Source organism: Malania oleifera, chromosome 7 (assembly GCF_029873635.1).
Source record: "Malania oleifera isolate guangnan ecotype guangnan chromosome 7, ASM2987363v1, whole genome shotgun sequence".
NCBI classification, from domain to species: domain Eukaryota; kingdom Viridiplantae; phylum Streptophyta; class Magnoliopsida; order Santalales; family Ximeniaceae; genus Malania; species Malania oleifera.
Genome location: NC_080423.1, coordinates 27,650,633 through 27,668,986, shown reverse-complemented (window position 1 = coordinate 27,668,986; position 18,354 = coordinate 27,650,633). Strand labels below are relative to the sequence as shown.

The window sequence follows — 18,354 nt, the reverse complement described above, 5'->3', positions numbered from 1 at the left end:
TAGACACCTTGATCATCATTGCCAGATGCCATTAATCACAATCTTATCGACATACACAACAAGTTGAACCCTACCGCATGGAGTTTGACAATAAAATACGACGTGATTGACTTTCACTGTTGGAGGCCAAACTCAAGTTTGACAAAACCATGGTTTGGGAGAATGCTTTAGACCATACATTGATTCTTGAGTCGACATACTAAGCTTGACTCCGGACATTAAAATGGGGGTGACAAGAAATCATAGCAAACCAAGTTAGCTATAGGGGTTGTGTACATGCGCATTTACCTTACATCAAAGGGAGGATGAACATCATAGAAAATGGGCCACTAGATGAGGAAATCAAAGGTGAATAGAAGCTGTAGGGGACACTCCTCAGTCCTCCCTTTTGCAGTTGTGTATACAACTCCAAGTTAGGATGATGGAGGCGATGAGAAGGACTCAAACTACATGAAGATGCACGTGGATGATTGGCGGAAAAGATAAGTTAGAATGAGGAAGATTAGGTAGAGGAAGAGACTCATCGAGGTTAGAAGCACTTAAGGGCCTCAAAATGGTATGGTTTATGCTTAATGAAGGTAACATTGACAGAGGCATAACAAACGACAAAGAGTAAGGCTAACAATGATATCGCTTTTGAGTGCATAAGTAGCTTAGAAAAATACATTTTATAGCACAAGGATCCAACTTATCCACCCAGGGAGTTAACTAATGAACAAAGGACACACACACAAATAAATGGGGAAAACAAAGGAGAATTTGAGAAGAGAATAGAGTTAGGAATTTTACCACCGTGAACAAAGGATGACATTCTTTTGATGAGAGAGCAGCTAGTAAGTATTACATCACTCCAAAACATTTTGGGAGCTCCCATGTGATAAAGCAAGGTACAAGTGACTTCAAGGATATGCCTCTTTTTCTATTTGTAAACCCCCATTTTGTTGTGGATTGTGGGCGTGAAAGGCATAAAAGTTTTGAAAAAAATCGCAACAATATTTTATTAAATAGAGCCAAGTCATTCTTTAATAATCATCAACAAAAGTCATAAAATGTCAAAACCCAACTTGGATACAACCCAACTAGGACCCCAAACATAAGAATGGACTAACATGATAGGGCTTGGTGCTTGTTTCTTGAATCAGGAAACATATGGAACACAATGATGTTTTCTTAACTGACAAGACTGAGACTCAAGACTGGACATAGAACTCTATTTAAAGTTAGAGATAGAGGAGAGAAGAAGAAAAGAAGAGAAAAGAAAAGAAGAAGAAAGCAAGAGAAAAAAAAAGGCTGCTGTTTTCTGGACCCTTAAGTTAAGTTTTGTGGGGGTTATGGTTGAACTGTATGCCTGGATTTTTTTGGGAAAGAAGTTGAATTGGCTGTTGGTTTAGGAAAAGATTCACTATATGGCCTCTTTCTGGTGTGTTGTGTTTGAGTATTTTAGGGGAGTAAGCTTTTTGGAAGTTTAATGAGATTGGAGGAATTTGTTGGCTTGATTTTTCCTTTTCTTTCTTTGTTGTGTTTTTTTGGTTTTTCCCTTCTAGTTTGTTCCATATTTTTCAGGAGTTGTCTTATTTTCCTTTGTGTAAATTCTTCTCCTATTAATGAAATCTTTTCTTTTCCTATAAAAAAAACTAAAGAACTGACACTAAGCAAGTAATGACCAATAACACTCCCCCTTGAGCTAGAGCGAAAGTTAGTTTCTGGGACAAATGATTTCTTGGTGTACAAGGCTTCAACCTCACTGGGTATGGTGAAAATATCTCCCTAGGATTATGTTTTGAGGGCGATTGAATCAACTTTTCCCTCTTCGTGATGGTTGGGGCATTGGAGTGCTACCTTTTGTTAGTTCTCTTGCACTTCTTGTTTTTTGTTCTTTTGAATTTATTTTATTGTTTTGTTAGTGCTGTTGTCCCCTTTTTTAATGTTTTTGCAATTTTTTTTTTTAAATAATATAATTCTTATGTTACAGACTTATTGATAAAGAGGCTATATGAAAGGGACTCCCTTGCAAATGTCCCTACTCCTAGTGTTACTTTGCAATTATCTGCAAAATATTTTCAATTACGGGATAATTATTATTATTATTATTTTTTGAGAGTTACTACAAGCATCTAAAGTCCTAGTAAAAATAAACTATGGTTAGAGAATCCTAGTCCAACCCTCATAGCTAAGGTCCAAGGATTAAGATCTCTGCAAGATCTCATGCATGGGATCCAAAAGACAACTTTCTAATTCACTAATAAAGGGTGGTTGCCATCTCTCTAGTTCATTGTGCATACAATAGTCATCAAGGAGAGGTTTGTGAGTCACTTAAGAGGCAGAAAATTTGGGCTGTTAAGTGTAAGTAGAAAACCCTTTTCAAGGGAAGTCATTGATCATGTGAGAATCAAATCTTGTTTGAATCAACTTACATTCGATACATTTGTTAAAAAATTGCTGTCTTTGTTTCATTTTAATACTAAACTGGCCTCAGAAGACCTGCTGGGGTCATATTTTCTTTATAAAATGGTATTATGGCCTTGAATATAGTTTGTCTTTCATGCCATATGAGAATGAATGCAAAGAATCATGCTTTATTATTCAACTTATAGTAGAAATGATTTTGCTCGATCACTTTTACTGTTGGATAGTATTTTTTTTCCTTTTATAATGCTGGAAATGTTTTCCTTGGTAAATAAAGATATGAAAGAATTTGACTGGAGGTAAATGCTGTAATCATTGCACTGAAAATTGTTTTAAAAAAATTATCTATTGTATGTGATCTCTCATCTCACAAGTGGTTGGTCCCAGTGCTTTTCTACACCTTCGCGGCATGATTTCAATAGCAATTACAACCATGTAAATGTATATAAATGAAGTCCATGAGTCCACATAACAACATAATATATATATTATATAATTTGCTTTAGTTTACTGCTGATATAAATTTTTTTTTACATATTTTATTACAGGTACTTGAAATCTAGTTTTATCGTTGATTTTCTTGGTTGTCTGCCTTGGGACATTATATACAAGGTATATATATACTATTTTACCCTATTAATATTGTGATGACTATAGTACCAACAGCTTGTACACTTTGGTTTTTTTGCCTTTTAATTTGCACTGTCATTTCTTGAGGGAGATTTAATTTTGTTTTTCACTGTGTTTGCAAGTTTGGGAGTTTTTATTTTTCGAATACTTGGTTTGTTTGCGGTCAATATTACTTTTTGTTTGATGGTAACGCACATGCACCTAGTCAGACATGATTACTAGCTTGGGCAAGATAATCTCTTTTACAATATATGATTTCAATTAAAATTTAATATATAATATTTTTCATTTATTCAGTAAATGTTGAATTAAACTCAAATAAATAATTGCAAGAATCCTGCTTTTTGGATATTATCAACTTCTGCAGCCGTTTCTTTATTTCATTATATAGCTGAAGTCCTTATTCTTCAATTTCTCTGACTTTTGTTCCCATTTAGTATATTGTTTACTGGTTGGGATGAGGGAAGAATTATGCTTTTTCCATGGAAATTCTTTAGTAAGTATGAAACACTTGTCCTCATGGAGTGTTTGAACAATCTCTAGTAATTAAATTAGTTTATTTGCTTTGCATATGAGTCCATAGGATTTGAAAATCCAAAATTTCCATTTTACCCAACTAAATTTTGATCAATGATATCCTCTCTAATTTTTTTAGTTGTTGTTATGAAATCTTGATTGCATGGGCCAAATATTTTATTTTATTTTTTATTTTTTTCCAGTTTGAAAAGCCTTGAATCATGTCTATAGTTGAGCATATTCATTCTATTAATGAGTTGCAAAACTTCTTCCATATGAATTAAATCTATAAGTTCAGGCATATTCATTATACTGGTGAACTGCAAAACTTATCCCATATGAAGGTGTGAAATGTGCATCCCAAATGTGTGTGTGTATGCAAAGAGATTTGCACTTTTTAATTGTTTCCTCTTCAAAAAACCTCTGAAATAGTTTTATGATGAGTGCTGCTATATGCACTACTCACCTCCACAACCATTCAGCACAACCCTTCGTGTGCACATCTTTTGGTACTATATCATTTCACGTGCATGTGGGTCGGTGTGCACACTAGTTGTGCCAGTTAGCTGTGCATCTGAATTTTCAGTTTTGTAGATACAATATCTTAAATTCTAGAACATGAAGAACACACATGATATTTTGTGATTTCTGGAAGTTAATAATCGTTTTTCTAAAGCTTATATTATGTGCTTTTTTCTCAAGTTCTAGCACTTTTTGTTTTTCATAGTTGACATGTTGGATTTGTTCTAATCAGGCTTGTGGAAGAAAAGAAGAAGTGAGATACCTTTTGTGGATCAGGTTATGTCGTGTGCGCAAAGTCACTGATTTTTTCCAGTCTATGGAGAAGGATATAAGGATAAATTACCTATTTACTAGGATTGTGAAACTTATTGCTGTTGAACTCTACTGTACACATACGGCAGCTTGCATCTTCTATTATTTAGCCACCACTCTACCTGCTGAAGATGAAGCTCACACATGGATTGGAAGTTTGAAGCTGGGCGACTTTAGTTATTCACATTTTAGAGAAATTGATCTCTGGAAGCGCTACACAACTTCCCTCTATTTTGCCATTGTGACCATGGCCACTGTAGGTAAATCTTTTCCCTGCTTTTATCATGATATGATATGTGATATAACATTATAACATTAAGTTTATGGTTTCATTCTCATAGAGCCATCTTATATATATAAAAGGAGCATCTAGTGCACATGATCCTTGTTAGATACCACTTTATCTAAAAGCTTAAGCTTTTAGGTTGTGGGCCAACAATGTATATCATGCTTTATCACTCCCCTGGATGTGCAGCCCGAGAGCACGTGGAGAGATAAACACACAATAGATAACACCCATTATAGGGAATATACCAATTTTTTAAACACCATACAATAAATGTGGGCAACAAGACTAGAACCTAGGACTTTCGGGTAACTAGCTCTAATACAATGTTAGATTACCACTTCACTAAAAGCTTAAGCTTTTAGGTTGTGGGCCAACAATGTATATCAAGCTTTAACAATCCTATCAAGGAAGGGTCTGAGTTGAGTGTTCTACTGTAAGCAACCTTACCCTAACCTTGCATTTGGAGGGGCTGCTTTTCCAAAACCCATAATGCCAACTCTATCAATGCACTTTAGTCATCTTATGGAGTGCATGACTCAGTTGTAGATTGAAAATCTGTCGTATGTCATGGGATTACATGGTATAGAACCTTGGTAACAAATTCAATGAAATTAGGTAAATCTTTAGAAAGAAATATAACTAACAAATGAGGAGGAAAATTGCTTAAATCTGTCAGAGATTGAGCGATTTGAGTTGAAAGAACAATTAGTGAACAAGGCTCCCATGTGACACCAGTGGTTTTGGAAATGCATGGTACAGGCATCCTTACCTCCACATCAGAAGGGGCTCTTTCCATGGTCTGATCCTGTGACCTCTAGGTTTGGCTGTCACACACTCACACCCTTATTAGTAGGCCAAAGTTCACCCTCACAAGTAGTTTCAATGCTATTTTTGAGTTTTTTCTTTTTTATTTTTAAATTTTTAAAGGAGATGATGCTATTTTAAATTGTTTTCTCTAGAGGATGTTACGTGTGCCTTGTTCACATTTAAAAATGTGTTTTCCTTGGCTTAGTTTACAACATATGCAAGAGGGAATTTAGAATGAACTAGTTTGATTTGTGATTAAAAATAGGCTCCTGTACAAGTGGGGCAAGGCTTGGCCTAATTAAATCAGTGAGAAAATAAGTCAACAGTTTGTCCTGCCACACCAAGTAATCATATCATTATATCGGTTTCTGCATCCCAAAATTCCAGCAATTTGCTTCGCCCCATCCTGTTTTGTTTACATCGGAGATTATGCCAGTTGAGTTGATGTACTTTTACTAAGTACCCAGTGTTAGTGAGAGTTTTTCATCATTTTCAATTCATCATTGGTGCTACATTTACATCTGCCAGTGCCTTAAATTGGTTTATTGAAGAGAAAGTGACTATTTAGCCCTTTTTGTTGTGCTTCTCTCCTCTTTTCTGAACTTGTGGTAAAACTTGTTTTTCATTGTTTCGTTATGGATCTTCTATGCCCTGAGTAAATCAATTGGCTTAAGCCCCATTTAAGGTTGCTTTTACATTCTTCCAAAGCATCTCTTAATTTTTTTTTTCTCATTGATGTTAACATTGTCATCTTGGTTACAATTGTTATGTGGAGTCCTCTTTCAAAGCAGCATGCAATTTTAATGGTTTGATTAAATTAGTGTCCAGTACTTTACATCCTCACACAAGGGATAAACCTAACAATCTAAACTCATTTCATCATATTTAATTCTAAAATAAATTACTTAAAATCTTATATTTATAGGGTTGATATGCTTTGGAATCAAGAAAATAAAATAAGGAAGCCCAAATAAAATTAGAATATTACTTTCTTAATATTTACACAGGTAAGATATTGTAATTTTTCTTTTCATAAGGTGGCTAATGGGAGGAGGGGGGAAGATTTTATCAAGGATTTCTTTCTTTTTTTTGATAAACAAAGGAAAATTTATTGAAAAGGCATTGAGGGGATGCCAGCCCGTAGCACAGAAATTCAAGCACCCTGAACTGTGTTACAAAATTCAAAGATTACATTATAGTCATTAAAAACACTCCCAGTATGCCAGCTATTAACTGTGGTAAACCAGTGATCTTTGCTGATCTGGAGTGCTGAGATTGAATTTTTAAACACTGTCCTGTTCCTCCCTTTCCAAATGCACTAGAAAATTGCAAGGGGAATGAGGGACATAGCCTTTTCCTTCTCTTTTGTTGCCGCAATCCCTTTCCAGACCCAGAGTTCCCCTCCCACAAAGTTAGCGATAACCTATCATTGTCTAATTGGAGGCAATGCCATATTTCAAAGATTCTTGGTCCAAGTGCAATGAAGGAGTAGATGTGCTCTACTGATTCTGTGTCAGCCATGCGAAGGGAACATCTGTTGGTGACTAACAGACCCCTTCTTTTATTAAGGAGTTGGAATATGGTGAAGGGACATTCTTAGATTGGAGATAAAATTACAAATCTTTACAAGAACCTGTTTATTAAGGGTCTTCTGAGTTGGAGGTCTCAATTGGAGCCCTATTGAGGTGAGCTGAGCTTAATGTATTGAGAGACCTTTAAGCTGATGAGATAAAATAAATGTCTGAGATGACTAGGAGGAAGCTCCTGTGATGTAGGACAAAAGTTTGACTTCAGAAATAGAGAGAGGATTGAGAGAATTAAGGGAGAGAGGGGGCAGAATAGAACAGAGATGGGAGAGGAAGAAGATGAAGTAGGAAGAAGGAAGAGGATGAGAATCTGTGGGAGAGAGAGAGAGAGGGAGACTGCACAGCAATTCTGATTTCAGATGGTAACTGTACAATAACTTACATGCACAACACTTATACCCACCCCTACCACACATATTTACATAAAAGTCCCTACAAAACAAGGAATTACAAAATAACCCAAAGTATCTAAGTACACAAAATAAACCTAAATGAGCTAAACTTCTAAAATAACAAAAAAATTCCCGAACTAAATCTAAAAACCCTGGCTACAATATAAACATCTAAAATTTTCCATTGGTGGTTCTCCATCAAATTCCCCTTATTAAAGAAAACTTGACCTCAATTTCTGAAATAGTGTAGTAGCTTTAACCCTATGAATGGGAACAAGGTCAAACATGTAGGCAAACCAAGAGGTGGCACAATCTGTATTGCGTCGTCAATCACCAATGGAGAATGTGTAGAAGATCCTCCAACTGCAAGAGCATAGAAGGCTGCAATGTCCTTTGACAAAATAATAAGTCCTCCAAACAAAAAATCAATTTAAGATCCTAATCTAATTTACTAGTAGTATAGTCTGGAGCTTGCAAAAGAAAGGAGGTCAAGAAATGGGGAGATTTTTCAGATAATGGTAGTGATGACATAAGTGAGTTTTGAGTGTGATGGGGGTTTGCTGTTGGATGTGATTTGGGAACAATATGGTCATGTTTTTGATTCCTGTGATGAATCTGATGATCCTGGGAACCTATCATATGCTCATCCAGCCCTGCTGGAGGGATTGGAGGGGGTTTCTATTTTTTATAACAATAGATTGGGTAATAAAATGCCAGTGCAGTGATGGAATTTTACCTACACCAGTGGAGATGATTTCTAGGAAGGATTTAGTGGCCCAAGAGATATTGGATAAATTGGATTTAGAAATATGCGATGCTGGAGGAATGGAAGTGTGATTTATTGGGGGTAAGTTCAAAGCGAAGAAGGGTCAAAGGGAGCTAGCAAATCTATAGTCCTTGGCGAATTACAATGGAAAGGGATTAAAAGGGGATTTCCTTAGTTAATTGTTCTTTTTGTTCATTGTTTATTTATTTATTTATTTTTTTCTGTTCTTCTTTTTTTGGGCTGATTTCTTGTGCCCATGCATTGTAACTTCTCTTTCACAATCTAATCTATTGGCAGCTCAAGAAAATATGCATTTGGTCTATATTCTAAGATGATGGATGATGTTTCACCAGATTTTTGGTTTGGGAAAATCTAAAGGGAGAAGATGAAAGGGATGGAGGCACAAGTTTACTGGATGGAGGAGAAAAATCTCAAGAGGATTTTTCACAATAGGTTCCATGACTAAATAGTTTTTTACAAACTCTACAGCAACCGATTGTTCCTCACTCTTTGGGTTAGAAATGGGAAATTGAGGTTGAAGAGCAAGGGCATTGACAAACATATTTGTCCTAGTAATTGGCAACTCATCTTGCTGTTCATTGCAAGTTTTAACAACAAAGTTTGGTGACAAATCAAGGTCCATTTCTGGCGAGAGGTTCCATCAGTGCTTACGGTTACTAAAGAAAGTCTGCAACCTCGTTTTGAGAAGATTCATGACCCGTATCCATAGAAGAATAAAAAATTTGTGTGCTAGTGATATGAAAATCATTTATGTAGTCATGATACTCAATTACCCAACAATTTGTTTAGGCACTTTTGATATTTGATTGTTTTATCCTCAACAGCTTGAGTTTTCTATTGAATGTCTTGGGAGGATCTAGGAATACCTGATTCACTATTAATAATAATTAGTATTATTATTTACTGGAGAGTAAATATGGACCAATGCAAATTCAAACAAGTACCAATTAGATCAGCAACATTAAACAATTTCTATGGAGTCCAAGTAGTGTGCATCCATACAATGTTACCAAAAGGTCCTGGGTCTGACATTAATATTTCACTTCAGTTTCTTGCAGATGCTCAAAGAGAACTCCACCTATAAACTTGGATAAGGGTGCTGGCACACTGAACTTATCCTCCAAAAGTATGTAAAATCTTAAAACACAGTGGCTGGGCCTCAATTTGAAGGCTGATAAGCCTTCAAAACTTTGGAAAATTTGTGTTAGCAGTCCAATATCTCAAGTGTGCACAACATCAAAGCTCACAAAATGGAGCAAATGAAGTCTAAATCCAGTGATAGTGCTGAAATTATCCTCCAAACATGTATCACGGCTTAACACTTAAATTTCTCCCAATTTCTGCTTCAAAATCTCAAGGAAAACCCAATTTTTCGCGCCTGGAGGCAATTTCTTGCAAATATTGACTCTGGAAATTTCCCCACTCGTAGGCTGCCGGCACATGGGGTGCATGTGCTGCCAGAGAGGGTCCATTGGCAATGGTGCTCTGGCTGGTGGCAGATTGAGGGGTGGAGATTCTAGTGAGGGTGGCAGTGTATCACAGAAACTGCAGGAAGTGTGAGATTTGGTGGTGCGAAAAGTCTCAACCAGCATGTGAGGGCTCTCTGGTGGTCAAACTGCAACAAAACTTCAGAGGGGGTGTTTCGAGGGGGTGGGTATTCGTTGGTGTGAGTGGTGTTGCAAGATGATTGTAGAAGTTAGGGTTTCGAACTAATGGCACAAGTATAATTTTCTGGAGAAGTTGCAGGCTAATGAATAGTGCTTTAGTTCCTGCAATTTCTGAACTTTGAATGGGGTTGGCTGGTGATTGTAGTTTGCTCTGATACCAATTTGATGTAGAACAAGTATTAGACTTCCTAAATAGAGGCACTCAGAGAATGAAGGGAGAGAATTAGGAAAAGAGAAGGGAAGAAGAAAAATAGAGACACTTAGAGATATTTAGGGGACAAAATAATAAGAACTATTTGGTATCATTGTCAAAAATTATGAGAACAAAAATTAGAAACAAAAACTGCAAACCAGAAATAGAAACTAAAATTTAAATATTTTTAGAACTAAAGCAAATTTAATACTTGATTAAGCAAATGCTCATTTTTGTCGTTGAATCAAATAATAATTACAAAATATGATTAAAATAATAAAACTACAAAGTAATAAAAATACTATAATAAAAATAAAACTAGTATAAATATTTTACTTAATTATTATATTTCAAAATTTACTTTACAAAACCAATCTTATTTAGCATGGCAATTGAAATATAGTAAAAATATTTTTTAAATGACGTATTATTTTTTAATTTTTTAAAATTTTATGAGAATTTTTTATTTTAATTATAATTTAAATTCATATGATCATTTAATTTTAATTTTAATTTAATAGTATGGGTAAATGAATGATTTAATCCAAAAAAAAATTAATTGTGGATACTAAAATATTTTGGCAACTGGTTGTCAAAACAAATGAAAAACATAAAATCTGGTTTTCAGCTTTTTCACAAACAGATGGAAATCGTCAAAAGAACAGAAAACTAGCAACATAAACAAACTCATTTTCAGGATTTATTTCTTTATTATATAGAAACAAAAATAGAAATGATACCAAATTGGTCTAAACTCCTAAAATAACAAGAATTTTCCCAAACTAAATATAAAAACCTAGCTAAAATATAAACATCTAACAGTTTGTTTTGTAGTGGCTATGTTTTCTTTTTTTGTTTTTGTATAGCAAAGAAACAAATTATGAAAATGTGTTCGTTTACGTTACCAGTTTTTCTATTTCTATTGACAATTTTCAATTGTTTGCAAGAAAATTGAAAACCAGATTTATGGTCTCCAATTGCAAAACAACTTGTTGCTAGAATATCATAATATCCAAAATTAAATTTTTTGGATTAAATCATTCATTTTATACATATTTTTAATTAAAATTGAAATAAAATGATATGAATTTGAAATATAATTAAAAGAAAAATATCCAATTTTTTTTTTTATAAAACTAAAAATAATAAAATCCATTTATTACAAATTTTTACAAATTTTCAATTGTCAAGTACAATAAGACTGTCTTTATAAATTGAATTTTGAAAAATAATAATTAAGTAAAATAATTATAATAATTTTTTATTTCTATTATAATATTTTAATTTGCATTATTTGTACTTTTATTATTTAAATTATATTTTTGTAATTTTTATTTGATTCAAGTACAAGAGTGAGCATTCCTTTAATCAAGTTTTTAAATTTGTTTTAGTTTTAGAAATATTAACCAAATAGGTTGCTAGTTTTCGATTTTTAGTTCCTGTTTCTAGTTTTTAATTTTTGTCTTGACTTTTCGATTTAATAGTTTTGACAATGATACCGAACAAACCCCAAAGTTCTCCATCACCCTATCATGATGGTTTAACCATGATGTTTCTCTAGATAACTATGAGATCTTGCAAGAAAACATCTTTAGGTGTTTGAGGAGTTTCACTACAATGGGACTGTGCGTAATGGTGTGAAGTTTACTTTCTTAGCCCTAAACCAAGAAAGGAGAGATCTATGAGAGTAAGGGACTTCAAAACCATTAGCCTAGTCTTAGTTTTTGTAAGATTCTCCCTAGGGTCTTGGGTAATAGTGTGAACTCTATTTTTTTGGCCCTATTTCTCAAGAAGGAGGGATCTATGAGTGTGAGAGACTTTAGATCCATAGCCTTGTCTGTATGAGATTCTTTCCAAGGCCTTAGATAAGAGACTGGGCCATAATTTAGAAACTCAAACCAGATAGTCTGGCTGGCTTAGATTGGACTAGTCAAATTGTCGGTTTGGGTTATGCTGTGAACTGGAAATATTGCAAGCTGGGTTCAACCTGGCTGAAACTGGGTGAATTAGCTTGATTGGGATGAACCAATGAACTGGTCAGGTTATGCGTCTACTAGAGAAAAAAAAAAATTGAAGGCAGAATGGAAATGGAATAAACTCAAACTTGTGTCTAGCATGAAAGGCAGAATAACTTTTATTGTTAGCAGCTTTGACTTTCTGTTACCAAAATAAAGACAAAATATATTTAGACAGTTTATTTGCACATTTATTCTTGCATATATACCATATAGATATATAGTATAGGTATATATATATTTCTATTATGGTCTAGCCAATATTAATATGCCTTTTGAGCATGCTAGGGGGGCAGGCTTCAGAGGTGGGGTGTGGTCTTTTAGAGTGGCGTTTTACTTTTTTAGGGGTCCCTCTAAGGGGCAATCCTAGATCCATAGATCTTTGGAATCTGGTGGTAGAAAGTGTGGCCTACAGGTTGGATGGTTGGAAAAGGGCAGCTTTTTACTTGGGGGCAAAATTACCCTTATTAAGGCTTGTTTATCTAGCATTTTTTTATATTATTTGTTAATTTTTAAATTTCCTGTGGGGGTTGCAAATAAGATTGAGACAATAATGATAGATTTGTTACAAATGAATTTCATTAGAGCACCTTCGAAGGCTTTAGTGAATAAATCTGCAAGCTGTAGTTAGATTCACATGAGTGGTTGTAATGAGCTTTTGCATAAGATTCTCTCAAACAAAGTAACAATCAACTTCAATGTGCTTTGTCTACTCATGGAAGGCTGGGTTGGAGGCAATATGAATCGCAACTTGATTATTACACATAAACTCCATAGGCCAAGAATGTGGTGTCATGGGCCGAATATTTCATATCTTTGTGAAAGGACCGTGCGGCGTTAGCTAAAGCCCTCTTGTTTAACTAGCCAGCCTAGCGTTTACTACAATTCACCAATAAAATAATTTCATTGTCATTCAAACAAATATAAGCGGAAGCAATAAGCAACTTATGAAAGCAATGACACTTGAGCAGTAAAAATTGAAGCAACGCAATTCATTATTACCACCTCCTGTTAACAATGTGTGTCTAGCGAGTAGCGAGGGAGGCAAGTAGGCTAAACTTGTTTACAATAGCTAGTGATTTTTACAAGTTGATAAACACTCACCCTCCCCTAAAGAGCTTTCTATGTTATTCTCAGTGTGTCATTAGGAAACATCAATATGATCGAGAAGTCATACTCCGCTTTTTAGCCTAGGGAAAAAGTATCTCTGAAAAATAACCCTACACTAGTATTTACATGATGGAAATCCATCCCAAATGCATGAGACAAGTGGTCATAGGTAAGCATAATGCTCTAAACAAGCTCGACTTGTGACGCTGCCCCACTTATTCTGTCGACGTCCTCATAGACTTTGAGGCTAGGTACACTTCAACTTTGCCCACGAACGGTTGCATATCTTCCGCAGAATCCCATCTAATTTCTTCATCGCCTAGGCCTTTCCACTTCACTAAGAATTCCTACCGCTTCTTTCTTGAGGATGTGAACTCTTTGTCTGCAAGGATGTCTTCAACTTCTCATCTGTTGGGTTGCACTGTCTTCAATTTTGCTATGATTGATTGACTTCTGCTAGGATCTTTGGTGTCAGCATTGAATGGCTTGAGACAGCTAACGTGAAACATTGGATGCACTTTCATCCAAGCAGGGGTGTCAATTCTGTAAGAGGCCTTCCTAACTTTGGCCAAGACGAGGACTAGTTCATATTTATGTAGTCTCCTATCTCATCCCTGTAGTGACCCGATTTGTTCAGGATTGATCTTAACAAGAACCAAGTCACCTACGTTGAAGTGTTGTGGTCTTCTCCCTTGATCTACCCACTTCTTCAAGCTTAGAAGTTTTCTGTAGGTAGGGTTGGGCAATCTCTGCAATTTTTCTCCATTCTTTGGTGAAGATGTATGCTTTAGGACTCTTTACTCTGTACAGTTTGTCCACTATGAGAGGTACAACGGCTGCTGCCTTGTAACAAGCTCAAAAAGCACTCTTGTTGGTTGTTGAGCTCTTTTGGACATTGAAACAGAACTAATCCAAATCAAGTAGTTGCACTCAATTCTTCTAGTTGGCGTTGCGAGTATTCTTCTAGTAGCCTATTGCATCTCTCCGTTTATCTGTTTGTTTGTGGATGATAACTCGAAGAGATGTCAAGTTGTGAACCGAGGATTCTAAAAAGTTCTGTCCAGAAGTTGCCAATGAATCTTGAGTCTTCGTCACTAACACTATCTTGGGGAACACCCTAATACTTCATTATATTCTTGAAGAATAATTTTGCCGTATCCTCTGCCAAACAGTACTTTGGCGCGAGTATAAATGTACCATACTTTGAAAACCTGTCTATAACCACAAGTATTGACCTTGCATCTCCTACTCTGGGCAGGCTGATGATGAAGTCCAGTGAGATACTTTTCCACGGTCTAGATGGTACTAGTAAGGTCTTCAATAGTCTGCAATCGTCTTCCACTCCACCTTATCTTATCGGCAGGTGAGACAAGTTCGAGTATAATCAACCACATCATCACGCATGTGTGGCCAATAATACCTCTGCTTTAGTAATGTCAAAGTGCATTGCCATCCTGGATGCCCGACCCACATGGTGTCATGACACTCTCTTAGTAGCGTCTTGCTCAGGTCTCTAGCTCGTGGCACAAAGAGCTAGCTACCATGGGTTATCAGCAATTCATCTTCCATCCAAAATTGACGGGCTTTCCCCTCTCCTGTCAGCTTCATAAGGTTTTGCGCAATTGGATCTTTGGCTAAGTTCTCCTTGATGTGCTCCTGCATCGTTGTGGTAATGGTACTCACTATCAAGTGTGTTACCATCTATAAGACCGCCAGCTCGGCCTTCCTACTCAGTGCACCAGCAACTCGGCTCAGGTGCCCTGCCTTGTGCTCAAATGAGAAATCAAATTTTGCCCAGAATTCTTGCCACTGGCCTTGCTTAGGTTTCAACTTCGGCTGCGTGAAGAAGTGGTTAACACACGAGTTATTTGTTTTCACCACAAACCTTGACCCAAGTAAGTAATGTCGCCACATGCGGTAGCACCTCCTTCTCTTGAGCTATGTACTTCCGTTCCACTTCACTAAGCTTACAACTCTTGTACACAATAGGATGTCCCCCCCTGTAACAAGACTCCTCCAAGGGTGTAGTCTGATGCATCTGTTTGTACCTTGAAGGTTTTCATGATGTTCGGAACAGCAAGTATCGGATCTCTCTTCATCGCATCTTTCAAGTCATCAAAGGCTCCCTGACACTTCTCTGTTCAGTTCCACCTTTGACCCTTCTTCAGTAGTTCATTCAAAGGAGCAGTTCTCCTTGAGTACCCCTCTATAAACTTCCTAAAATAGTTGGCAAGACCAAGAAAGGAACACAGCTCCTTCATTGTCGTTGGGATCTTCCATTCTTGAATAGCTCTCAGCTTCTCCATATCCATCCTGATATGACATTGTTCAATCACATGACCAAGGAATTTGATGTTCCGTTGAGCAAAAGAGCACTTCTCTTTTTACCCATCCAACACAACTTGGATGGTCTTAGGCACTAGCTCTTGGCTTACTTCTTCCTCAACCACCACCATGGTGAGATATGTTTGTTCACACCTTCTTATTCCCTTATTGAATTGCATGGCTAAAAGGAACTTCTCATTATTTCCTTTCCTTGCAACGACTTGCACCATGCGAGGGTGATCTCCCATCAGATACAAGGAACCAGCAAAAGGCATCGACACTGCCTTAGTCTCCCTCAGGAATTCCATTCCCTTTTTCTGCATGCTTAACCTACCAGAGTGTGCAGCGTTCACCCTGCCTACCTTTTGGCGCTTGGTGTGACACCTTGCCTACCCCTCCTAGGTGTTTGGCGTGGCACCTTGCGTACCCTCTTGAGTGCTTGTTGTAAACCATTATCCTTTCTCCTCAAGATTAACTTACTAGAGTGTGCAGTCTTCACTTTGCCTACCCTTTAACGCTTGGCGTGACACTTGGTATCAGAGCTCGGTTTGTTTTAACCAAACAAGTTCACTTGTAGTGTGAGCCATAACCCTATACTGTGACTTAGCACTTGACCTGGCGACCACAATTTGTTTCTTACTATTCCAAGGAACCAAATTGTCACCAATAAAGATACAGTTCCTAGTTGTGGATCTTCTGTGGGAAGGTGACCTAGCCTAATTTGCATATGTATATCCTTGAATAGGAATGTGACTCCAATCTTGATAGAAGAGACCTCTCCTAGGTGCACTTTTGAGATATCTCAAGATGCAAATTACTGCATCCCAATGACTTGTTTCTTAGAGAATGGAGAAACTTACTCACAATACTTGTTATGAAAGATATGTTCGATCAAGTGACTATGAGACAATTCAACTTTCAAACAAATCTTTGTTACTGTCTCCGTTTAGGCAACAAATCACCCATATTTAGCTCTAACTTACTGTTAGGATCCATGGGTATATAGGTTTGGATCGCAACAACCTAGTTTCATCTAATAGATAACATACTTTCTCTTTGACAAGATGGTTCCTAGACAAGATCTTTATACTTCCGTACCCAAGATGCACTTCAATGGTCCTAACTCCTTGGTTTGAAATTTAATTTGTAGGAAAATATTTATGTGGTGGATGCCTTTATCATCACTTCTAGTAATCACAATATCATCCACATACACAATAAGCAAAAACTTGCCTAATAGAGTATGACGATAAAATATAGAGTGATATACCATACACCGTTGGAGGCCAAACTCTAGTACTAAGACATTGAATCAACCAAATCATGCTCTTGGAGACAATTTAAAACCATATAATGATTTCTTCAATTGACACACTAAGCCTGTCTCTCCTTGAGCAACAAACTTAGGTGGTTGTTCCATATAGACCTCCTCTTGAAGATCACCATGTAGGAAAGCATTTTTCACATCTAACTGATGTATAGGCCAATGACAAGTAGAGACTAAGGAGATGAACAAATGGATTGAGGCAAGTTTAGCGATTAAAGAGAATGTGTCTAAATAATCCAAACCATACACTTGATTATATTCCTTAGCAACAAGGTAGGCCTTCAAATGAGCCACAGAACCATCATTATTGACTTTCAGATTGTGCACCCAGTGGCAACAAACAACAGGCTTATGTGGAGGAAGTGGTAGTAAATCAAGTATCATTATCATGTAGCGCATGAATCTTTTCCACCATAGCAGTCCTTCGTTCAGAATGGGATAGGACCTTAGAAACATATTTTGGAAAGAGCAACAGAGGACGAAGTACTAACAAAACAACAATATGAGGGTGACAAGAAATCTTAACAAACAAAAATAGAGATTGGATGTTGGGAACAATTGCATTTATCTTTATGAACAGTCATAGGAGGATCAACATGGTGGGAAGTAGGATCATTTGACGAGAGAACTATAGGCACAGAAGTAAAAGTTGGAGGAGGCTCTCCTCCCTTGAGTCATCATGTGTGTACTTGCAAATTGGGATGATCCAAGTGACGAGGACTTAAATCGGATGAAGATGTAGAAGGATTGGGCATAGATAATAGATTAAGGCAGAGGAAGGGACTCGTTATGGTCAACATACTCAAGGAATTACAGAAGTATGGTGTAGACTTAAAAAGGTGACTTCAGCAAAGACAAAGAATCGATGTAAAGTAGGGCTATAACGTTAGTATTTCTTTTGAGTGTAGGAATACCCCACAAAAATGTATTTGATTGCACGAGGATCCAACTTATCCATTCCAAGAGTTAACTAATGGACAAAGGCACCAACTTTTCTGGCAACTTCTAAACTTGTTTCTAACCTCTAAAGGTATGGATAATCCTCTTATAACGGAAGATTTGCATAGGATGATTAGGTTTAGGGTTTGTTTTGGCGGTAGGGTTTAGGCCAGATCTTGCTAACTCACACTTTCTAACTGCAATGATTGGTTTCTCCCTCTATATTATAATATACATCTAGTACATGCCAATGACCATAATACTCTTACTAACATAACTCTAGCACATACTAATAATGCAAAATGACTAAATAACCATTAACAAAGAGTTCGATGGAAATGGAATGCCCTAGAAAATGAATGACCTTCAGAAATTTTAAAAAAAAGAAGAAATAACCTCATCATGACCTGAACTCAAATAATAAAATGAGGAAAAGACCACACAAATGTCTTTTTCCCAAAATGAATAACAGAACCATTACCCAAAACAAACTTAGTGTGAGGAAAGAGGGGTTAGACCTGATAAATACAC

The 18,354-nt window shown here is 36.4% G+C and overlaps 1 protein-coding gene across 3 annotated transcripts in view; it reads left to right on the top strand.

The window, feature by feature from the left end:
• The window catches only part of LOC131160441 (potassium channel SKOR-like), a 69,443-nt gene that overhangs the window by 8,370 nt on the left and 42,719 nt on the right, over nucleotides 1-18,354 (top strand). For all 3 annotated transcript variants that reach the window (XM_058116123.1, XM_058116124.1, XM_058116125.1), the window contains exons 4-5: nucleotides 2,955-3,018; nucleotides 4,307-4,646. In XM_058116123.1, the coding sequence (XP_057972106.1) occupies nucleotides 2,955-3,018; nucleotides 4,307-4,646 (404 nt within the window). The remainder of the gene's footprint in view (nucleotides 1-2,954; nucleotides 3,019-4,306; nucleotides 4,647-18,354) is intronic.